The 26356-nt window shown below is 32.3% G+C and overlaps 1 protein-coding gene and 2 pseudogenes across 1 annotated transcript; all 3 read left to right on the forward strand.

The window, feature by feature from the left end:
- Window positions 1–202: 202 nt before the first annotated feature.
- Window positions 203–3217, forward strand: LOC150037354 (uncharacterized; annotated as a pseudogene).
- Window positions 3218–5153: 1936 nt separating this feature from the next.
- LOC150037355 (uncharacterized) lies at window positions 5154–6124 on the forward strand (annotated as a pseudogene).
- Window positions 6125–22309: 16185 nt separating this feature from the next.
- Window positions 22310–26104, forward strand: LOC120072697 (laccase-4-like). Its single transcript, XM_039025151.2, has 6 exons — window positions 22310–22449; window positions 22796–22947; window positions 23073–23317; window positions 23400–23528; window positions 23633–24559; window positions 25684–26104. Exons 1-6 carry the CDS (start codon window positions 22363–22365, stop codon window positions 25812–25814), a joined length of 1671 nt encoding a protein of 556 aa, XP_038881079.2. The 5' UTR covers window positions 22310–22362; the 3' UTR covers window positions 25815–26104.
- The last annotated feature ends 252 nt before the right edge of the window (window positions 26105–26356 follow it).

The raw sequence follows: 26356 nt of genomic DNA on the forward strand, positions 1-26356 counted from the left end.
CAACTAAATCTTTTTGAGCTACCAAGGGGACCTTATGAACTTATAGCTTGAAGCTCTAACAATACGTGAATAATTAATTAAACTCTTTGATTACATTATCCACCATCCGTTAACTGTTGCACTCTACTAAAGAACGACAACTGCACTCTTTGCACTATAGATATATTTATGTGTCCATTGGATATTACCAATCAATAGTACGATGACCCTTCACAAATTACTCGAAAGTACAGCCAGGGTGAATTACTATTTTGCCCCTATAGTTACCTCTAACTCCTTAAGTACCACTGATTCCTCTAATGAACAATAGATCATAGTCCCACTATGACTAAACTCTTCTTGGGCCAAAAGAGGGTGTGACGCCATATTGTTCAAGACACAGAATCAGCCCTTAAGGGAGCAATTTATCTACTTACCCCTACTTCAAGGAAGGAGTGAATTCCATCTTGTGTAGCTGTGTTCTCAGCTCCCCAATCAGATGAATCCAAAAAATGGTAGGCTTGTTGAGTCAGCGTTCTGGCCACTCTCACCCATACAAATCAAAGGACCGTCCTCATAAGCAGGAGTTCAAAATTCACTCAGGATTAAGGTCATGTTACCTATGGTTATCTTGGTGAAATGAAAGTCTCTATATAATGAGACTAAACATTTCGTGGTCCGGTCTTATACAAACTTCTTTGTATAGAATATCCCCGTCCGCATGTCTAATACAAGAATGATCAGGATCAGATCATTTGTAGTATTATACAACAATTGTAACACCTATAAAGCGGTCCATACTCGTAGTGTCACCAGGATAAGGTACCTAGTCTTATCCATATACTACAGACCATTTAGGTTATTACTTAAATATGATCCACCTGTATGTCTCCACATACATGTTTAAGTTACAACGATAACTTTGGATGTTAGTTTATTAGTTTGTGGTTAATGCAACTAAATTATCACATATTTCATAGACAAAGTGAATAAAAATATCATATATTATTAATCACATAAGAATTTGTTCATACAAAGTTTACAAACTATAGGACCCTACGAAGGGCATCAACCCCAACAGTAACCTAAGTGGATGTTGTGGGAAAAGGTATAAGGCATGTCCAATTTTTTGAGACAATACAACTTCTATAAGATTGAAATATGGAAAAAAAGGGCATACTTGGACATCAAAGATTTCTAGCACGAAATCATCCATACCGGCACCAAAAAAAGTTGTTTAACGGTCAAAAGGAACTTGGTACAATTCCATAATCACTATCTGGGGAGGCTATATATTTAAAAATCAAAGATCTTGAATTTTCTAAAGGAAAGAAGAATAATAAAAAAAACAAACCACAAAAGGAAGTTCAAAGATTTGTTGGAATAGGTTGTCTTCTTTTTTTCAGTTGTCATATTGGAAAGATCTTCATATCAGGCATTGTTTAGATGTGATTCACATTAAAAAAAAAAAAATTTAATTATCTTAGGTACACTTCTTGATATTCCAGGGAAAAGTAAGGATGGATTGAATGCTAGACATGATTTAGTTCATTTAAAAATTCGACCAGAGCTTACACGTGTTAGCGGTGACAAAAAAATCTTCATTCCTCTCGTGTGTTATACTCTTACAAAGGAAGAAAAACGTTGTGTTTTAAAGTCACTGGCAGGAATAAAGGTTCCTGAAGGTTACTTTTCGAATGTTAAAAACCTTGTGTCGATGACATATTTAAAGTTTAATAGTTTAAAATCTCACGATTGTCATGTGCTCTTACAACAATTATTTCCTATTGCAATAAGATCAGTGCTACCAACCATGTTCGGTATGCCATAACTCGATTGTGTATATTTTTCAATTCTGTATGCAACAAGGTCCTAGATGTGTAACAATTAGAAAAGTTAGAAGAAAATATTATGCTTATATTATGTTTATTGGAGAAGTATTTTCCTCTTTCATTTTCCACAATTATGGTGCATCTCACAGTACACATAGTTAGGGAAGTCAAACTTTATGGGCCTATATATCTACGATGGATGTATCCCTTTGAAAGATTCATGAAAGTCATTAAAAACTCTGTGAGAAATAGATATCGTCCAGAAGGTTATATTGCTGAAAGTTATATAGTAGAAGAAGCCATTGAATTTTGTTCTGATTTCTTGTTTGGAGTAGATCCTATTGGGGTTGGCATTCATAATTCACAAGATTATTTAGACAATTCAAATATTGGTAGACCATTATCCAAATGAGTTTCTTTCAAACTTGAACAAGGACTTTTATATCAAGCTTATCGGTATGTTTTGGAAAGTACAATTGATGTGCAACCATATTCAGAGTAAGTTTTTTTTTTAATGATTTTGGTTTTATTTTTTCATTTAGTTTTATGATATAAATATAACTATACAATGTTTCAATGTTCACTTCAAAGAAAACATATGATGGCTTTGCAATTGCAACATCGAAATAAGTCCAAAAATCAGAAATGGTTTCAAGAGGAACTTTTATATCTTGGCTACGAGAAAAGGTAAAATGGTCAACCTATTATTTTACATACACTTTTTAATGCCTGAGTTGGAGTGGAAATTCTCATGATAGGTTGCAACTGAGCTTAAAATGGGAAATATTGAACTTTCAGATAACTTGAGGTAGATTGCTCATGGTCCTCATCCTTTTATGATTATGTATGGCAGTTATATAATTAATGGATGTCGTTATCACACAAAATCTTGTGATAAGGATCGAAGTATACAAAATAGTGGAGTTAGTTTAGTTGTAAAAATGATGCAAGTGTTTAGTTCAAAAGATAAAAATCTCATCATTGGAGATATGTCTTTTTATGGAGTGATACAAGAGATATGGGAACTAAATTATCATACGTTTAACGTTGTTGTGTTTAGATGTGATTAGGTTGAGAACAATAGTAGTATCGAAATCGATGAGCTTGGTTTTGTCTTATTTGATTTAAATAGAATAGGTCATAAGTTTGGTTCTTTTATACTAGCAACCCAAGCAAGACAAGAATTTTATGTTGAGGATTCAAGTGATGTTAGATGGCCAATTGTGCTTACCCCACCACAAAGAGACTTTGAAGATAGATATAATGACAACGAACTTGGAGATACGATATTACACTGTCAAGGAATACCCAATGATATGTTGAATGTTGATGTACATAATGACTTGGATGAGAACATGTCAACATATGTACGATCGAATTATGAAGGCACATGGATACTTACATAACATTTTATGGGTAGGTTTTATATTGTGTAATATGATAATTTTTTTTAATTTATAATTTTTATCAATCACATTTGATTTTTTGTTTTCTTAATATGTATACAATGCTAATTGTTTATTAAATTTGATTACCGGTTTTTTATTTATACACCACATAGACCATAGTTCATTGGGTGACGAAGATTTAGAGCTTAGTGACAAAAAAATAGTAATTGTTAGGCCAAATGGAACCACCAATCAAAAGAAGAGAGAATGGGGAGCTATTATTATGTTTGATGTAACACGTATATGGAGTGTGGGAGAAAAGAAGTTTATGGAATACAATAAAGATGGTATACCCATTGGTGAAAATGAAGCTAAGTTAAAGTCTTTCATTGGATCCTCTATGCATTATCATGTACCTATTATATAAACATCTTAGAAATGTGTGTCTACTGAGTTGAAAGATAAGATATATAGTACAGTTGAGGTAGATATATTCAACTTTTTATCTTGATAATATTGTAGATGTATATGTAATGTTTTCACTAACTTTTCAATGTTTAGGCCACCTCTATAATTGATACAAGATCTAGGAAGAAAATTATGAAATCTGCAGGCATAGTTTTTCGTCAGTTTAAGAATTGGTTAACAACAAAATACATTTTGCCATTTAAAGATGAACCTCAACTTCTAATAAATCCACAAGAAAAATATTCATTTATTGATCAAAGTCATTGGAAAGAGTTTGTAAGATCGAGATTGTGTGTAAAGTTTTAGGTATATTATTAATCTAATTTTATAAATATTTGTTATGTCATTCCTACTAATAATCATTACATTTGTATAGGAAAAAAGATGCTTGCAACAAGAACGTCAATCTAAGAATAAGTATAATCATTGAATTTCAAGGAAAGGTTATGCTAACTTTGTTGAGGAGATGGTAAGAATTTAGTATATGTTCTCACAATTTCTAAATTTATCACAATATCTAATTTTTTTTCTTCATTTGAATGTAGAGGAAAGTATCTTCAAATGAAAGTGATTTCGATCAAGCTAACCTGTGGAAGAAGACTTGAGTTAATAAGAAAGGAGAATACGACAATGAAGATGCTCAAGAAGTCGTCAATCGAACAGTAAGACAAGTATTAAATTTACATGAAGTATATGACATATAGTTTAATTATATTAAATTTCATTTCTTTTTAGGATGAGATCTCAAAGAAGACTTGAGTTAATAAGAAAGGCATGGGTGTGTGCGTGGGGTTGGTGGTTTTGTTACTCCAACGGCTTACTTTCATATAGTGAAATGAAAATCAAAACATGGGAAGGATGAAAACAGGGAAATTAAAAGTGAGAATGAAGCACTTCGTCAACGTGTTAGAGAATTAGAAGCTCATCTTCAAATGTCATCTTCTACAACATTTTCTGGACGTACAAGTTGTTCCAGGCAGTTTTTTTTTTTTTTTTTTTTTTTTTTTTTTTTTTTTTTTTTTTTTTTTGTAGATGAGATCGAATCTCAAGATAAATAAAAAAACAAGATGAAGACTGCATATGAAAAGAAACATAAAGAGAAGATTAAGGTAGAGGAGATTAAGTCCCTAGAGAAACGAAGAGACAAGATAAAGGTGAATGTAAATTGTGCAGAAGATTTGAAAATCTTTAAGGTAAGTAACACTAATAAAATCAATTAAGTTCATCAAATGTCTAATTTTTCTGCTTTATTTACTTTTGTTGCTATGTTTTTACTGCATTAGGAGAAATCTTCAATGGAAATGACTAAGAAAAAAGAAGTTAGTGACTCAACATCGGTTCTTCCAATATCTTTGAAATCCATTCTTAGATATGCTGAGAAGGTGATGGCCAAAGAGTCTGTATTTCTTTACAACTTCCAGTTGGACTTTTTGGCATCAATTGAAAGAGTTGTGTCCTACGAGAGGACATAATTAACTTTTGTAATATGGATGAAGTCAAGACAATGACTTTGGTGGCTTACATGGCGTAAGTAATGTTATTACTTTTGTAGACTTTAGTTCTGATATTTCTTTCTAATTTTGGTCGTCTATATTTATGTTATAAATCTTTTGTAGGTACTTGCACTCATCCTTTATTGATTCAAAGGAAATTTCATAATACACTTTTGTAGATCTATCCCTCAATTCCTCTGGACATAACTCTCAGGAAGTTAAAACTCGAAACCTGTGTAGTAGACTGATGTTCTCAGAAGCAAACCAAATAGTTCTTAGTCCTTTTAATCCTGGGTGAGTTAAAACACGTTTTGTTTCTATCAATTTCCATTAGCAATAAAAATACTAATTATATTTTATTAACTAGTGGTCATTGGACACTACTTGCTATAAATGCATACGATGATACTATGTACTAACTAGACTCAATGAGGACAACATCACGGGTAGATATAAAATATATAATTCATTTGTAGTGTTTATTTTAAAGTGTACTTTATTGTAGAATTTGTGGTTATTTCTTGACAAATAGGGTAATTGCGACGTTTCAATTTCAAAAGAATATTAAAAAAAGTCGGAAGCAAACCTTATGGAGAACAGTAAAGACAAATATAAATTAAAAATGACTACTTATTCATCATATTAAGTGGACATCTGGTGCGTAAGGATTACTTCATTCTTATTGACTAGTTTTTTCTCTGTAGTCTCCTATACAAGTTGAGAGCACCGAATGTGGATACTACGTCATGAGATATATGAGGGATATTGTGACCAAAAGAAGCATTGTCATCTCAGATTTGGTATGTTATCGTTATTTCGACATTTCAAATAGCATGGAAAAAATAGAATTCATTATAATATTTGGCTTTTATGTTTATAGATTGATACAAGGAACCCGTACTCACAAATCGAGTTAGATGAGGTGCGGATAAAGTTGGCTGAATTTTTGGGTTGCTACATATGATCGTGGTTGGTCATTTTGGATGTGTTTGTTCCGGCTGATCAATTTCTGGATTTACTTCATATCCATATAGGTGTAATATCTTTTGGTATTGTTCAAATATGCATTGGGGGGGAGGGGAGGATAGTTTTGGATTGGTACATGTGATAATTGTACGTTTTTTGAACCTATTCATATTGGGTTGACTATTAGAATTATGTTTCTTATATTGTTTGGAAGTGTCTATATGGGTTGACTGTTAGAATTATGTTCCTTAGGTTGTACTATTGACAATGTTAAAGAAGTTAAGTTTTTCTAAAGAGATATTGGTAGTTTTTGGTTGATATATAAGTTTGTCAATGCATGTATATTGTTTATTTGATTGATGAATGTATGTCATATACATACCAAATGTGGTTGTTGGATCAAAATACAGGAGCAATTGTAGATAAAAAACGTTAACATTGTAGATTTTTCTAAAAAAGTCACAAGCAAATTTCTTGACCTTTTTTCCTTGTCAAGATCGCCCACATTCTTTACATTTCAAACATGTCAAGTGTATGTATTTCTTGACGTTTTTAAATGTCAAGTTTACAAAATTTCGTGACGTTTTTTCCTTGTCAAGAATGCCCATATTCTTAACTTTTCAAACATGTCAAGTATATATGTTTCTTGACGTTTTTTAAATGTCAAATGTTACTTTTCTTGACATTTTTAAGAAGTCAAGAAAATTGACATTCTTGACACTAGCTTCCTTGACATTTTTATAAATGTCAAGAAAAGTCATTCTTGACATTTAAAAAACGTCAAGAAACACTATTTTTGTAGTAGTGATAAAAGAATGCAGGTAGACTTAAGCATGGAAATAGGTGAGAGAGTTTCTTCATAATCAACTCCCTCAACGTAGGTATAACCCTTTTGTTGGGGTTGATGCCCTAAATCTCGTAGGATTCTATAGTTTGTAATTGTATTGTACAAACATCTTATTTATCTAATAAAATATGTGGTGTTTTATTTGACATTTAGTTGCATTAATCCACAAATCAATAAACAAACATCCATGGTTATCTTGTAGCTTAAACATGTATGTAAAGACATACAGGTGGATTATGTTTAAGTGATAACCTAAATGGTCTATAGTAGATGGATAAGGTTGGATACTTTATTATGGTGACACTACGAGTATGACCCACTTTGTAGATGTTACAATTGTTGTAAAGTACTACAAATGATTTGATCCTGATTGTTTATGTGGAGATATGTGAGAGGGGATATTCTGTACAAAGAAGTTTATATAAGATCGAACCACAAAATGACTAGTCTCATAATATAACGCCGTTCATAATAGAGACTTACATTTCACCAGGATGACCATAGGTGACATGACCTAAATCCTAAGTGAGTTGTGAATTCTCGCCTATAAAGGCGGTCCTTTGATTTGTATGGGTGAAAGTGACCAGATTGCCGACTTAACAAGCCTACCATTTTGGAGATTCGTCTGATTGGGGAGCTGGGAACACAGCTACACAAGAAGGAATTCACTCATTCCCTAATGTCGGGTAAGTAGATAAAATGCTCTCTTAAGGGCTGATTCCGGGGCTTGAACAATATGGCGCTACACCCTTTCCTGGCCCGAGAAGGGTTTGGTCATAGTCAGACTATGATTTATTATTCATTACAAGGATCGATGGTATTTAAGGAGTTAGATATACCTACAGGGGCAAAACGATAATTTTCTTCATCTTTTTCCTTTTTTTTTTTTTTTTACAGAACGATTCTGTATTTTGAAAAAAATCTCTCAACTACTCACTTCTTCTCCTCTCATCTCTTTCAAAATCTCCCTAATAAAAAATAGCCAGAGCCTACATCTCCTGGATTCTCATCCAGAGAATACAGTGGTAACATTGTCGTGGTGTCCTTTTGGTTTGAGGGATTCTTCTTGAAGAACGGTTCTTCAAAGGTAAGGGTTTCTAAACCCACTTACTCTTCTTTAGAATTTTTCAGCATGCTATAAATTATATTTTGGATGCATAAGTTTCTATTTTTCTATAAAATTTATATTCCGTAAATTTTGGGTTTGGGTCCGATCCCCTTTTTTGCTCAAGGACCTTCAATGGTTCCTTCATCTTTGCCACCAGTCTAGCCTTAAAGGTTTGCACCTTTCTATCTTTACCTCTTTTCCTCTTGTAGGTCCATTTATAATCTATAGATTTTACCCTATCAGGTTGATCTACAAAATCTCAGACAGTATTGAAGTACATAGACTCCATTTCCAGATTCATGGCTTTAATCCATTCATCTCTGTCCACATCATGCATTACCTGTTTATAAGATAATGGATCATCAACACCATCATTTGCTATGACAACTTGAGTTTTTGTTAAGCCCATATAGCGAGCAAGTTGAGATATAACTCTTCAATTACGTTGAGGGACTTTCAACTCTTGAAAAGGATGCGCTTAACTAGATGTGCCTGCTTTAACAACTCTTGTTGAAGTACCAACCTCTTCAACAACTCTTGTTGAAGTACTAGCTTCGTTGGAAAGCTCATTCAATATGATCTTACTAAGTGGTTTATAATCCCCGATGTGGTCTACTTCCAAGAATGTAACATTTTTCAATACAAATACTTTGTTTTCTATTGGATCAAAGAAGTATCCACCCCTCGTTTCTTTGGATTAATCTACAAATAGGCATACCTTTGAACAAGGTTCCAATTTATTTGGATTTACCTCAAGCACATATGTTGGGCAACCCCAAATTATAAAGTGTCATAAACTTCCATTACGACCTCTCTAAATTCAAAAGGTGTTTCAGAAACACTTTTGACAGAACGTGGTTCAAAATATAAATAACAATCATTATTGCATGATCCCAAAACGAATCAGGTAGCTGAGCATATCTCATCATAGATCCAATCATGTCTAACAGGGTTCTATTTCTCCTTTCTGATACACCATTTTGTTGAGGTGTACTAGGTGCTGAGAGTTGAGATGAGATTCCATGTTCTATCAAATAGTTCTAGAATCTCAAATCAATATACTTTCCACCTCCATCTGATTGAAACGTTAAGATAGTCTTATCTAACAAATTCTCAACTTCAGCCTTATACTCTATGAACTTTTCAAGAGCTTCAAGCATGTGTTGCATTAGGTAAATGTACCCAAATATAGATAATCATCTATAAATGAGATGAAATATTTATACTCTCCTCTTGCTGTAACATTTATTGGACCACAGAAGTTTGAATGTACAAGTTCTAAGGATTCTTCGGCTCTATAACCTTATCTAGTAAAAGGTCTCTTAGTCATTTTGTCTCTAAGGCATGACTCACATACTGGTAAAGAATTTTCTTCTAACTCATTTAGAAATCCACTCTTTATTAGCCTCTCAATCCTATTGAGATTTATGTGTCCTAACCTTAAATACCAAAGATGGGCCTTTTCCTTAGAGGAAACTTTAAGTCTTTTATTTTGAGTTATTGAAGTTTTGAACATTTAAGTGTTCAAGAACATTTTAGATGTTAATGGTCTTAACACATACAAATTACTTTATAACTTTGTAGAACATAACTCAATGCTATTTTTTTAAAAAGAAAAACGTTTTATTTACATGAAAAGAAACTAAGTACAAGTGTTCCAATAAAGAAGATAAAAAAATCAAATTTTGTTTTAAACTAGGAATTACTTACATATTATCTAATAATAAGTATGATTTATGAAAATGTTTTAATTCCCCCAACTGCAATATCGAAGATAACATGTCATGTCTTGACCTGCATCATCATCTCCCCAGCCTTAAGTTGCTGCCAAGAACTAATTTCCTGTATAGAAGAACAAACATAATTAGGGCCTTTGAATCAATTATTCAGGAGGAATCATCACTCTCCACTAAACAAGTTTCTAAAATAAGTAAATCATATTTACCTTCTTTAGCCTTCTTCTTTTTGGCCAAGTATTTTGGACAGTACCTCTTTTAGTGTTCATCTTGGTTGCAATTGAAACAAAGTCCCTTTGCAACCTTGACGTTCTTGCCCTTTTGAGCAGCAGCATTAGGGGCAGTTTTATTCCCCTTACCACTCTTATTCTTTTTCCACTTCTTGTTGGAAGAATTAGAAGGTCCTGACTTAGTTCCAAGGGTCGAACCTCTGTGGAGGAGCTGACAACGTTTGCCTTTCCTTGTTGTCTCTTGACTCTCATTAGGGAGTCATATGTTTGAAACTCATTGAGCAGTGTGGTAAAATTGTAGTCAAGCTTATTCATAACAACGTTGTTCCGAAATTACAAAAAAACTCTTCGAAAGAGTTCTCAGAATAAAACTGACCTATCTGACCTCATCGATGACTTCCCTATTGTTCGGATCGAGAATTGATATCGTTAATTCTATTCCAAACCGAAACAAAAGAAAATTCATAATATCGAACTACTCATATTACTACTAAAACGTAGCAACAGTGGTAAGTCCGAGTCGATCCACAGAGAAGCACGATTGGTTTCGTTAAGTCAATTTTCTCTAGAGCGATAAATGGGGGATTTTGATGGGGAAGAGATAATATGCGTGAAATTAAAATAAAGTGCAATGGATATATGAAACGGTAATGGGTTCATTTAGTTCTCAGATCAAGTAGCCATTCATTTTAAACTAAATCATTGTTTTTAGCCAACATATCATATATTCGAATTATGCATGCATAGCTACCCAATCGATGCAAATTAAATATTCTCTATAAGCCTGAAAATTAATTAATCCGAACTAAGCGAGCATCCTAATTCATAATTAAGGCTGGAAAGTCGTGCCCCCTAACTAACCTACATGCTCCTAGATGCAATTGGATCCTCAGTAGCCATAAAGAACTAGAAACATACATTAAGATTCAGGATTCAACTATGTTGATTAAGTGTCAAGAAAGTCGTGTTCAAATAATCAATATATCCTTTAAATCTAGATTAAACGTGTGATGCAAAGATTCATGGACAGCCTAAAAACCTAAGCATGCTCATCTAATCTGTGCTACAAGGGTAAATTCAAAGCATGGACGATTACAAGGATGCGTGCTTGCTTGAATTAACTGGCTAAGACATGTGATCATGATAGGGGTGTCAATCCAACACATAAAAGCAAGTCTAAATTAAACAAGATTCAAGAAAAACATAATTTTGAATTAAAGCATAAAGATTGAACAGAAAACTCATCAAAATATAAAGAACGTTCGATCCAAGAATTAAACAAAAGATTACCTCATCGATTCATAGACAAACTGAAAAGATACATTCCAATAAAAATTCATAATCCGAAAATAAAATAAAAACTAACCTAAAGACACTAAAAATAGAAGGGAATAGAAGAAGAAGGAAGCCTAACTTCGGCCTTCATGCATTCAGCTCCAAGAATCGGCCTATACCCCAAAAATTCAGCATATTTTGACCTAGGATCAATGAGAGGTATTTATAGGATTCATCGCACCATTGCAACACTGGCAGGAGGGAAGCATCAGACAAGAATTTCAACGCTTAGCCCAACGCTAGCTTGCACGCGTGCTCAGCTCCGTCGATTTTCATGACCGTTCAAGGGTTTTCATGACCATTCAGACAAGAATGTCTGTCAATTTTTGTGACCGTTCAGACAAGAATGTCCGTTAATTTTCACAGTGTTTCAACGCTGATGCATCTGCCTTCAAGGGTTGAAGTGAAGCGTCAGGATGCATTGGGACGCTGGCAGGATTCAACTTTGGAGCATCGCAACGCTTGAAGTAGGGTTGCAATGTCGCGTCCATTGCCAGTAATTCGCTACTCGATGCTCGACGACTCGATACTCGATCATCGTTCACTCAATAGCATTTTCTTGATTACTCGACAGCCTTTTACTCGATGGTACTCGATGATGCTCGATGGTTGATCATTCTTGGTGGAACTCGATGGCATTTTGGTCTTTTCAACTTCTTTGAAGCCCAGATGTTCAAATTAACTCTTTTCTTCACCAAATGATTAATTCTACCTCTTGGTTGCTTGATACCTACAAAATAATAGCTTGAGTTGGATGGAAGGCGTTCCATACATACATAAAATCCACTAACAAGGTCGAATTAAGCTCAAAATAATAGCTCTTTTTTAGAGCTAACACCCATTCACTTCCACCACGTTGAAGTGGGCCATCATGTTAAGGAAATGTAGCCTAATAGAAAATTCCTCGTTCATCTTGGCGTTGAAGATGAACTTGAGAGCATCATGCTTGAGTTGGATGGAAGGCGTTCCATACATCTCACGTAATGAATATATGATCTCATGTGCAGTGATCATATTTTCATGTTTCTTGGCCAAAACTTCAGTTAAGCTTACCAAGATGTATGCTTTGGCCTTATCGTTGACCCTTATCCATCTATCATATACATCCTGAATATTTTAAGATGCAGTAGGAGCAGGGATTTGAGGACATTAATCAATTAGGAAAAATTTAAGATCATCGATTACTGGCATAGTATTGATCGTGTTTTTTTAACTTGTGTAGTTCTCACCGGTTAGTTTGTCAATTCCTAGTAAACTAATTATAGTGCTTGCCATTTCAAGATTGCTGAAACAAAAAAATTATCTAAATTAGTACATGCATAACTATTTTATTTTAATCAAGTTTTAGCAAACTTTTAATGTACCCTAAACCATCTAAATTTTACAATGATACTTCAGTGAGTTAGGATAAAAGCCATCGAAGGGTGATCGGTTACCCCTTCATTAAATTGAGACCTTTTCAACTAATTATTACACTAGAATAACTCTTATTCTTATAACAACTAATTATCATTGTTTTGGCCAGAAATTATTAACCCCCTTCATAATTTCTTGTGCGTGACCCCATATTTTAGTTACAAGAGTTCTACCTCAATAAGCCTGCCAAAGGGAAGATCAAATTGGAGCAAAAATTAAAGTGACATATCCATTTTTGGAGTTTGCTATGATATTGATTTCATACAAACACCTTCGAGAAGGAGGACACTTCCAGGATGCCACGAGGTCGAGTATAAAATCGCACTATGCAAACTATGAAGGAGACCATAGGATGTGTTGACAAAAGTCATTCTCTCACTCATTATACATACTTTCTCCATTCACCTTGATATTGACCTATGCAAACACCTTCCGAAGGGAGGACACTTCCACAATACCATGAGGTCGAGTATAGATCTCATAGTGTGAACTTTTAGGGAAAACATGAGAAGAAAAATGACATACCATATACATCTTTTTCCTCCTACTAAGTATTTTAAAACCTAGGGTGTATACTTAGGTAAACTTAGGCTAAGTCATTTATCTAAGTATTTGTTAATTGGCCCAATATAATGTTTAGATTGGATAGTTTAACAATAAGGTCAAGTTTATTAAATACTTTAATAAATTACCAACTTTATTGCATGCTTATAAAATCCTTTGACTAATTCCCTTTCTAGATCGGTTTCCAGGTAGGGTGTTTCCTTATGGTTAGCTTAAATACCCCAGGCTAGACAGAACATTCCTAAGTGAAAGGTCCTTCATAGCCAAACTATTTTATAAATTTGATCTTTTATTAACTCTTTTTAATCTTATTAAAAAGAAGTAAAAGATTAAAGCTAATTTCTAGTATTTATTAGAAATTTTAACATAAAGTTTTAATTACTAAATTTTAAACTATTTAAAAATTTAATTAAAACCATAGCATGCAATTCTTGATTATAAGTTTTAATTCCTAATTCATTAAACATATAAATTTTATATTTTAATGACTAAACCGATAATATACATCTAAGTGACATAATAATTAATACAACTATTATATTTTTCTAGGTAATATCATGCACAATGCATCATTGATTTTCATTAACATACATAATATAACATTTGTATTATAATTAATGAAAACTATATAGCATATATGCTTTTAATCATGCATGATAATATTGTAATATACAAACTATATTATCATCATGCAAATTATATAGTATGCATCATGTATGTACATACTTTAAATGTAACAATTATATTTAAATTTGATGCACGATCATGCTTAACCTATGGTGGATTTTTAATCTATATGGCATATTATATAGAACATATAAATAATATAATTAAAACTTGCACATGCATACTAAAACTATATAATAGTATTAATAGACTAAATATTGGTACCCTAACAAAAGCATTAAATTAAATTACACTAATTTAATTTAAAACACAAAATCTGCTTTCTAATTGTTGGAAGAAAATAGGCACTTTCGTGAGAAAACTGCACACGATCTTTCCATGACAAACAATGACAAACGACAGTCATAAACTATTAATGACAGACAAAAAATGACGGACAGCAAAAATCTACACTACAACCTCTCGGGTCTGCCTCCAAAATGCGTCTTTCACCTATGTTTTTGGCCTTTTTCACTACTTTGCCACTAGCAACCCGAATTTACAGACTCGATTTACATAATAAATGTCCAAAATACCGGGCCTTTATATTGATTTAATCAATGGAAAAACAATAATCCAAGTACCAATAATTTGCAAATTTTCATACATTTTCAAGAAAAATGCATAAAAACCCCACCATTTTGTCTGTCTTTCTTTCTAAAAACGAAAAATTGAAAGTAAACCTAGCTTTGTTCCAATTGAAGGGATTGAATCTCATGCAGAAGCGTGTGAATGCTCGTGCTTCAATATCCGTTGAAGAAAACAAGAACAAAAAACAAATAAGCATGTTGTAATTTAATATAAATGTAGAAATACTCACTTTTGAAGACCGTTCTTCAAGCAATTCTACTGTTAAGATGTTCCAAACACCGCCACTAATGTATCTCCGCAATTCTCCGGTAGAATTGTGGCTTGTGTTAACCTTTTTGGAAGTATGAGGGAATGAGAAATTTTCTTGAGAGAGTGAGAGAGTTGCCAAGAGGAAGAAAATGAAAAAAAAAAAAAAAAAAATCAATTTTCTTATCTCTTTCTTCATTTCACGTTGAGTGAAGGGAGAGGGAATTACCTTTCACCACTAACTCCCAACAACTCCCCACATGGGGAGTTTATTTATTTATTTATTATTATTAATATGAATGAAATCAAAATTTAATTTAAATTGACTAAATAATATTTAATAAATCTAATTTATTAAATTTAATTAAGTTAATATCATATATTTAATTAATTAAATATTTAAATCATATTTAAATATATTTTTCTCTCTTAACCTATAGTTTTAATATAAATCATATTCATATTAATTTTAACCTATCGTTTTAATATAGATCTAATTTGTATTATTCAATATTTGAATCTTATTCAAATATTTTATTTTTTTCATATAATAAAGTTTAACTTTGAATGTAATTCAAAACTAACTTTATAATATAATGTATCCATGTACATTATATTAATTGTATCATACACAATTATATTTTCCAAAAATAATTTGAATAATTTAAATTCATCCAAAACTTTAACAATTTTATTTTTACCCTTAGTGGGCTAGTAGGGAGACCTAATGGACCTACATATTAGAAGTTCTAATACGAGATTAATTAATTAAACTCTTTAATTAAATTAATCAATATTCATTAACTGCGGGTCACTGCATTAAAGACCCATAGGTGCATTCTTCGCACTGTAAATATATTTATGTGTTCATGAATATAAATGTTACTGATAAGTCAATCCTTCACGAGTCGTTCATAATTATAGTTGGGTCAAATTACCGTTTTACCCCTATAATTACCTATAGTTCCTTGACTCTCACTGATTCTCTAATGAACAACCTGAGCCAATGAGAGAGGAGGGGCCCCATTGTTTAAGACCTGGAATCAGCACTTAAGAGAACAACTCCTCTACTTTTTCTAAAGACATGAAGGATATATTCTTATGTTCTTAGCTTCCTACTCGGTCCTATTCCTAAAATGGTAGGCATATTGAGTCGACGACTCAAGCCACTCTCACCCATACAAATCAAAGGACAGTTTCTTATAGGCAGGAGTTCATAACTCATTCAGGATTGAGATTGAGTTACCTACGGTCATCCTATGAAATATTAATCTTTTCAATCAACGACATTATAGTGAAAGATTAATTATTTCGCAGTCTGGTCTTATACAAACTCTTTGTATAAGATACTCTAACTCGCATGTCTATTACATGAACGACTTGAATCAAATAATTCGTAACACTTACAACACTTGTAACATTTACAAAGTGAGTCATATCCATAGTGTTACCAAGATAAGGTATCCAACCTTATCCATATACTATAGACCTTTTAGGTTATTACTTGAACACGATCCAATTGTATGTCTATCACATAATATTCAAGTTACTTTAAATAACCATGGATCTTAGTTTATTGGATTAAGTTATGCAAGACTAATAAATGAATAAACACCTCTTTATTTTATTAATAAATAAATGTCCTAAATAGATAGACCAAATGCCATGAAGACGTACTAGAAGTACTACCCTCATCATGCTTCAATTCGTATAAAGTCTGGGGGTTATCTATCTTTAGGTCTTCCCCATAGGCATGTAATTGTTTATACGACTCCTCAGGCCTACCTCAGACTATTATTAAGGCCTCTTCTTTAGACTGCCAAACTTTTGAATAACTAATACTGACATCTTTCACATATGCCTTGCATGATGTCTTTCAGCCTATAGGTCCTACAAGCGTTTGTGAACTTAGACTTAATTAAATGTCCTATTATTTTGCTCCTTGCTTAGTGGTGGTCGTGATCCATTAGTTGTTGAGAGCATGTATGAACATAGTTATATCTAGATATCTTAAACAAGGTAGAATCCTTAAACTTCCGAGCCCAAATCCTCCAACGACAAGTATCGTGTTTATACTAACCGTCGACAGTGACTTGGTGGATTTTTCAACTCCATGCTCGAACTTTCAATGTATAGCAAAGAGTGAAAATGCAAATGCAACCTCTTCGTTTGAAAGGCATATCTGTCCTAGCTCAATATCAATATCCTCAGTACCAAATATCTGACTTGACACAATCATGGGCAATATTATTGGTCAAGGGGGTTAGTGATGCCACATCAACATAAAAATTATCATTTGATGCGTAATTTTGTTCAAAAGAGGGTTGTGTGGGGTAATAAGGGGGTGAGGATTGTTGGGTTAAATAATATGGAAAGCTTGGTTGGTATGAGCAACTAGGGTTCTTTATGTCATTACTTCCATAGGTTTAGGTTTCATTGATGAATAGATAGGGGGTCTACATGCATCCTGACCGCTTAAAAAGAAACTAAGTTCATGGTCATTCTTTATCAAATAATTAGGAACTCTAGATCCAAACTTCTATAAACATCTTAGGATTGAGTCATGATGGTTTGGGTCAATCCCATTTTGCTTATACAACTCTAACAAAAATTTCTCAAACCTAATGTCACATCTTACTTCCAAGCCCCTGAGATTATTCCCTGAGTAATCTCATTCATCCTCCTTCCAAATGCTACCTTAGCAAACAAATACACGAGAGACATTATGCAAATAAAGAGAATACTCATATAAGAGAACTGGTTGACCAATAAAATGTCAAAATAAAAATAAAAATATTGTAAAATTTCCCGTAAAGTTGACTTGGTAGTCAAGACTTACCAGGATTTCCCATAAAGTTGACCCGAGAAATATCATTCATTTTCCTTTTCCAAGAAATTACACTTTCCAGGTAAAGGTCATTGGAATTTTCTCTTCAATGTTTCCTATAAAACTTTGACAAAATAGGGTAGAATTTTTGTTGGATATTGCAATCTTTTTTTAAAACATAGTTTTTAATTAGGCTTACGCTTACCCAAGAATAACAAAAAAAAAAAATAATAGAAAACAACATACCCACTTGAATGGAAACAAACAACATATTTAATGTCTCAAAGGAACTTTAAAAAGGAAAGAAATTGTTTCTCTAAGATCGGGACTCTCAAGTATAGCTTTTTTTGTGAAAAACAAAATGTAAAACTGAAGTTTGAGGTTTCAAACTTAAGTTTCGAGACTGAAAAGTTGAGTTAGATAAGTTAGGTAAAGGTAAAATTGACGGCAATTAAATATTCATTTATCGAGGGACAAAATATTATTTTTACTATGTGGAACCCTCCACTTAAAATCTAAAAAAAAAAAGTAGGAAAGAGGTTAAAAAAATAGTTTTAAAAAAAAAAATTAAAAACAAGTTAGTTTCAAAAGGTAAAAATAGGAAATTCCCATGTTTTTGTTCAAATTATCTTCTTGTGTATTAAATATAGCATATTACTTACATCAAGCATTTAGTGGGTCAACCATAGGCCCAAGTAGACTAAGCATGACGGGCCTTTGTCCCCAAACTTATTGGACTTGAAATTAAAAAACAGGTTTTTCTTGACATCAGACCGTACAACAAAAAATCTCACAAAAGTACGAACTTCGATACTACTAGGTTGACTCTTGCCTAAACTGATGATAAAGTTAGATTAAAAGCAACCAATTTTTTAAGTATTAGACAAAACCTATAACCTATTTGAGCCCAAACATGATTGTTCTTCTTAACCTAACTTTTCATTATTTTTCACCATATTTAATTCCAATATATTATGATTTTTGTGTTTCATTGGTTTGATAGATGTCAAGCACCCAAAAGTACCCATCCAATTGAAAAAATATATATAATAATAAAAAATAGTTGAGTTGAAAATTCAATCCAATCAAACATAATAAAGATGTTTCGTTTTAGAGTTGTACATGGATTGAGTTGGGTTAAAGATGTTTTTTGAACCAACTCGAAAATCCGAGTTGGTTGAGTTGGCAACCCAAAGAACCCCAACAAAGTCTCTTATCAAACCCTTAAAATTTGAGTTGGGTTGGGCTGGGTTGGGTTGTCAGGTTACAATTTTTTTTTTCTTTTTAATTAAAAATATGCAAATTTATATACAACACATGATTAATAACTAAAATCTCATAAAATTTAAATGCTAAATACCAAATATCTAAGATATTTATTGCAAACTTTAAATAAAGACAAATATCATAATAATTTTAAAAGAAAAATATTTAAAATTCACAAGTTAACCAATAAAAAGTAATCAAATTTTAATCAAAGATAAATATATATAGTATATTTTATTTATATATATAAAATTCGGGTTGGATTGGGTCAACTCAGATTTTTTTTAGTCAACTCACGACCCAACCCAACCCAACAAAAATAGAAAATGTTTTATCCAACCCAACCCAAAAACAAAGCTGCCAATCCAACCCAACCCAACCCAACCCTTATATTTTGGGTTGAATAGTCCGAATTGTTCGAATTGTCGGACTATCTGAACACCCCTAGTTTCATTCACCGTCCTCATTTCATCATTTACTAGTATATTTGCTTTGTTTCTCAAAACTAGATATAAATTTCAGTTTTGAATCCTTCCATTCATATTTCGGTTTTATGTTTTTTTTTTTTGTTTAGATCAATGACCAAACTTATAAACTATTGATTGAGGGCACATAAATCAAAGAGTGGTAGGAAATTTTGGAGAAAATGTAAAAGGACAAAAAGGATAAATATTCTTATTTTTAAAGTTAAGCCAAAAGTAGGTATATAAGAAAGTTACAGAATTCTTTTTATACCCTTACTATGCTAAATAATTCAATTTAAGTTGACACTTCCATCTCATAAAGTTGAGCTTTAAATTTGAGTCTTTTTTTTAAATTAATATCCTCAATTTCTCAAATTTCTATTAATTTGGGAGATTTGAGGCTAAGCATAGGTGTGTTCCTAATAAATAGAGGCTTTTGTGGCTTTTAGAATTAATCTACAAAATATTTAACCATACTGTTTCACAACCTTAATTTCAAAAATATCTATAAATTTAAATCTAATCTTCTATTTGTACCATTTCAATCTTGTTGTATTGTACCTCTCCACCTTTTTTTTTTTTTTTTTCAATTCATTTCTTTATTAATTTTTTACTTCCACATTTTTGTTAAATACAAAATTTAAAACAGTAAATTCCAAGATTTATAACATTTTAGGTAGCTAGTATTTTCCATTTTTGGCCTTATTTGATTAGGGCTCCTTTAGCTTAGTTTTTACTGTTTGACTTGAGTGTTTTTTTGGCAACTTAAGTACGGTCACACAAATTTAGTGTGTTATACCTAGATTTGTGACTTTATGGTTGGATTCTAAATATCTAGAAGTCATATTTTGGATGATTGATGTGTTAATGTTTTGTTAACGTCTAATTAAGTTATAGAAAATAAAAATGTTTTTTTAAAAATACTATTGGTCCTTAAACTTTTAGCAAATAACAATTTAGTTTTTGAACTTTAGTTGTCACAAGTCTATGTACTTTCAAACTTGTAACAATTTAGTCCCTCAACTTTAATAAATAACAATTTAATTCATGTACTTTATACTTTGTTATAATTTAGTCCCCATAGTGAAAATAATTGTAGGATTTAATAATAAAAAATTTATACGTGTAGATCAATAAACTAATTTGAGATCATAATTTTTATAAACTATAAATAATGAGTTGTTATGTAATAAATTTTTTTAGTGCAATTGAGTGTAGTAGAAATCAAACCACAAACCTCCGAGTTATTAACATACTTATAAGTCAATTGAACTATGTTATTTGTCATTAGGTAATAAAAATTGACACTTAATTTTGATAAAAAAATATTTATGATAAAGACTAAATTGCCACACAATTTTAAAGTATATGAGCCAATTTGTTACTTATTAAAGTTCAAAAATGAAACTGTTACAAATGTAAAAATACATGGACTAAATCGTTCCGAACTATAGTTCATAGACTAAAAGTCCGTTTGGATTGACTAGAGAAAAAAATATTTAAAAAAAAAAATATTATTATTTAATCTCTTTAGATAAAAAAAAAAAAAAAAAAAAAAAAAAAAAAAAAAAAATTACACTTTTTAATTGTTTCAAAAATTATTTTGAGTAATTGCTATATAATTTAGTATTTTTTAAAATGACTTATTTTTTAAATTAAACACTTGAAAAGTTAAACCAAACACAACCTAATAATTTAGATTGAGACCAAAATACTTTTTACCCAAAAATGTTAATCTCAGATTAAGGGGAAAAAAATCAAAACTAAAATTAACCCACCCAAGTAAATACAAATCCCAGAGTAAAAAAAGAAGGAATTATTTTCCCCTTCAAATCAAATGAAACCATAACAAGAAGTTTATTAAAATCCTAAAATGATAGCCTATACATTTAGCATTAAAAGGGTTATTAAAATAAGATCCAAACATAAATGGGTTGAAACTTCATCAACAAGAAACATGATAGAGACCTACTGCTGACCAATTCAAACTCCAAACTCCATAACTCAAAATTCAAATTACCTTTTCTTTCACTTATTAAAGAGAAGATATACATAACCCACCACCAATGGTTTAATTTTAAGCATTCAAGATGGAAACCATTAGTTGGGTTACTAATTTGAAGCTGACCTGAAAGCCATTTCTCAACAATAAAATAATATAAATATATTCAGTGGATAAATTCAATTAATCATTCATCTTTTTTTTTTTCTCTTTTTGCAAAATATCAATTTTTATCTTACTTGAGAATGCAACATACCTTCATCTCTGCACTTTCTCTTCCATTTCCTCTTTACCAGAACTCTGAAAATGACAACCAAACATTTCTAATCTCAAGCATTTTTATTTCTAATCTCTAAAGCTAAGCTCTCTCTAACCATATTATTCACCTCCTTCCCACTGACATTTTTCAATATACTTGTGAGAAACACAAATTACAGTAATTATACATTCACAAATCTAAATTACCTGAGTTTTGATTAGCTATATGTATTAGAAAACCATTCTCGAGAAGAACGCTCCGGTCATCTCAAGAACGATATGAAGCGTGCAGTATCTCAATTAACATGTGAATGATGTTGAAAATATGGACAAATTGTTTCATAGAATACAAGCAACAACCAGTACCTAATACATTAGTGTAGAGGAATGAGTTGGTTTCCTCTGGGAGTTTCTTGGCTTCCAGAACTACAAAGATTGGTCCATCAGGGGAAAAGAAAAAAAAAACTTTATGTGAGATGTAAGGTATCAATGAGATACATACAGCAGAAAATTGCTCAAGAAATCTTGAGACTTAAGAGAAACTATAGTTCTATCATTCACCTACCATGCAAAAACGACATTTCAGCTAAGCTTTATATAAGGGAGGTTTCTCTATTCTTCATTCCCCACATCAAAACAAGGCAATAAACAATAGAGGGAGAGAAAAGAGAGAGAGATATATGGGTTTAATAATTCGAGTTCTGGTTCTGGTGGCCTGCATTTTCCCAGCTTTAGTCGAATGCCGAGTTCGGCATTACAAATTCGATGTAAGTGCTGGTTCTTTTATACCAATCACAAGCAAAAGGCAGGACCCTTTTGACATACAATTCCCAGCTTTATTTAAGTTCTTGTTCACTTTTGTAGTTAAAAAATGATATGGAAAGTAACATGTTCTTTCCTTTTCAACATTTAAAAGGTTTTTCATTCATCTTTCAGAAATTTACAGAACTTTTAAAGATCTTCATGACATCAACATAAAGCTGATAACATATCATATGGTTTTTTTTACCACCATTTCAATTGATCCCAATCTTTACTGTGTACAAAATCTGAAATTGGGACACATCCAACGTACTTGAGGATTCAAATTCCTATTCTATATGTTAATGGCAGGTGGTTTTGAAAAATACTACCAAACTCTGTTCAAGTAAGCAAATCGTCACCGTCAACGGAAAGTTTCCAGGGCCTACCATTTATGCTAGGGAAGATGACACAGTACTTATTAATGTTGTTAACCATGTTCAATACAACCTTTCCATTCACTGGTGAGCCTTCCTCCAAAAATTCTATTTCACTTCTCTTATGTGATGAAACCTAAGAATGAATGACTGGTAATAAGTTGTAGAGGAAAGTGAAGGATGATGCTTGCTTACTTTCTTTTTCTGGTCAGGCATGGAGTTCGACAGCTTCGAACTGGTTGGGCCGATGGACCAGCATACATTACACAATGTCCCATCCCATCAGGGAAAAGCTATTTATATAACTTCACCATTACTGGCCAAAGAGGCACCCTTCTTTGGCACGCACATATTCTGTGGCTGAGGGCGACTGTCCATGGTGCTGTGGTCATCTTGCCCAAGCGCGGTGTGCCATATCCATTCCCAGCTCCTCACAAAGAAGTAGTTGTCGTATTAGGTAAGCAAGTTTGAAAGCAAAATAACATATATCTTTGGCGTCCTTTTTTACCAGGTTCTAAAACATGATCCTGCTTCTACAGCTGAGTGGTGGAAATCCGACACCGAAGCCGTGATCAATGAAGCTCTCAAATCAGGATTAGCTCCAAATGTATCAGATGCTCACACAATCAATGGTCATTCAGGACCCATCTCAAACTGTTCTACACAAGGTACAACATCAATCAGAACATAGAACAACCATTATGCATCAGAAACTTAAAAAGACTACAATGAATTGTACATACTTGAAATTAATATCAATATTTCTCCTCAGGGAGTTTCACATTGCCTGTCAAGAGTGGAAATACTTACTTACTGCGCATAATCAATGCTGCACTCAATGAGGAGCTCTTCTTCAAGATTGCTGGGCACAAGCTCACAGTTGTGGAGGTAGATGCTACCTATGTGAAACCATTCAAAACAGACACAATTGTGATTGCCCCAGGCCAAACCACCAATGCCCTCATAACTGCTGATCAAACCTCTGGCAAGTACTTGGTTGCAGCCTCCCCTTTCATGGACTCTCCAATCACAGTTGACAACAACACCGCCACGGCCACGCTGCATTACTCCGGCACGCTTGCTACTACCACAACAACGTTAACCGCCCCGCCTCCTCAAAACGCAACCCCAGTTGCCAACAACTTCATAGATTCTCTCAGAAGCCTTAATTCGAACACCTACCCTGCACAAGTTCCATTGACCATTGATCATAACCTTTTCTTCACAGTTGGGCTTGGGATCAACCCTTGTCCCACCTGCAAAGCTGGGAACGGAAGCCGAGCAGTGGCCAGCATTAACAATGTCACATTCGTAATGCCAACAACAGCCTTACTTCAAGCTCATTACTTCAACATCAATGGAGTTTTTACAACTGATTTCCCTGCTAACCCACCTCATGTTTTCAACTACACTGGGAGTGGGCCATCAAATTTGCAGACTACAAGGGGGACCAAGCTTTATAAGCTGAAATTCAACCAAACGGTGGAGCTGGTTTTGCAAGATACCGGGATCATCGCCGCAGAAAACCACCCTGTTCATCTTCATGGGTTTAATTTCTTCGTGGTTGGAAGAGGAATCGGAAATTATGACCCTAAAAATGACCCCAAGTCGTTCAATCTCGTCGACCCTGTTGAGAGAAACACCGTCGGAGTGCCTTCCGGTGGATGGACGGCCATCAGATTTAGAGCTGATAATCCAGGTAAATACTTCTATTAGTCCATAACTTTTTATTTTATTTTATTTTAATTTCACTTTTATTTTTATTTTGAGAAAAGTACATGACTGATTTATCACAATCACATATTTTTAATTATTTTTTACTACACCATAAATAAAAGTATGGGAAAACATCACAATTATTGTTCATCTATTCTCAAACACTTAAAATCAATTTAAATGATATAAAAATTGTATTTAAAAATAAAACATTAAATTGATTTTGCCATACAAAATAATTTCAAAATAGTTACACATTTTCATAAAAAAGAGGGGGAAAAAAAAAGACTATTGTAATATGCAATCTAATAGATCAATGTAATAAGTTAATAATTCCACACTAGAATCAAAACTTTCTAATTACAAATACAATGTTAAAAGTTGAAGGACTTATTTAAAACATTTTCAAATATTTAATAGACATTAATCTTAAAACTTTTTACCATTTGAAAACCAAATCTATAACTTAAGGCTCTTTTGATAATTATTTAGAGAAAGGGAGTTCATTTTTATTTTAAAAAATTAAATTTTTAAACATTATTTTCACCCACGAGTTTGTTGATTTTGTTTATCTATCTTTTAAGGATGCTTTCAAAATCCAAATCAAGTTTTAAAAACTAAAAAAGAAAATTAGTTTTTGATTTTTTTTCATAATTAACTATGAATTCAAATGTTTTCTTAGATTAAATGAAAACTATTATAAAGAAGCAATAAGAAGACAAACATAGTTTTCAAAAAAACAAAACAAAAAATAAAATATCAAATGATATCAAATATGACTTTAAAACTTATAAGTACAAGAGGAACAAAATAAATATAACATTAACAATCGAGATACCTATTTAATTAAAACATTTTCAAGTATTTAATAGACACAATCTTAGTGTTAGAAGATATAATATTAAATTTACTTTCACCTATCAACTTAACTTTTTAGATCAATCAGTAATTTAATATGGTAATAGAAAAAAGTCTTGTATTTTGTGTTCGAATCTCTGCAATTTTTTGATGATTTAACATTCATTGTATAGACTATAAAATGAAGTGAAAATCCAAGAACTCTAAAAATTTGTTTGTGAATGTAAATGTTGTTGATGGTTTTTGTAGGAGTTTGGTTCATGCATTGCCATTTGGAAGTGCACACAACATGGGGATTAAAGATGGCTTTCTTGGTGGAAAATGGGAAAGGACCAAACCAATCCATCATTCCACCTCCAAAGGACCTTCCAAAATGCTAAGCCACAATATGCCAATTTTAAGGAAGAAAGAGACATAAAAGAGAACAAACCCATTGCTCATTACAATAACATCAAAGAGAAGGTCAATTGAGAAGACACAGAGAGAAGAATGTAGCCATTGTTGGCTTTCTTGTTTCTTGTTTCTTTTTCTTTTTCTTAAGCTTGTTGGAATAAATTTTACTTGTAATTTAATTGTTTGAAGAACAAAATTCATTTTTTCCCTTCATTTTCTTTTCCAAGAGTTTGTATCGAAAGAAAGAACAAATAATAAAGGTTAATATTTGGGGGCATAGTGTTGTCATTGTTTCCATCAAAGTCAAGTAGTGATTAATATATATATTCATAACTTTAACATAGTTTAATTGGTTAAGATAAAAGCAAACATATCTCAACTGACATGTAATATATGTTAGCGATTATCAAGTATATGGTTCAAATATGTGCATTTTTTCCATGAGATTTCAAAATGTCTCGTTTTAGTTCCTTAATTTTAAAGAACGGATCTAGCCTTCTTTGAGGTCCTTCAAGTAATATTCTTTTTT

This window comes from Benincasa hispida, chromosome 3 (genome assembly GCF_027475165.1).
Source record: "Benincasa hispida cultivar pf3 chromosome 3, pf3_genome.v1.1, whole genome shotgun sequence".
NCBI classification, from domain to species: domain Eukaryota; kingdom Viridiplantae; phylum Streptophyta; class Magnoliopsida; order Cucurbitales; family Cucurbitaceae; genus Benincasa; species Benincasa hispida.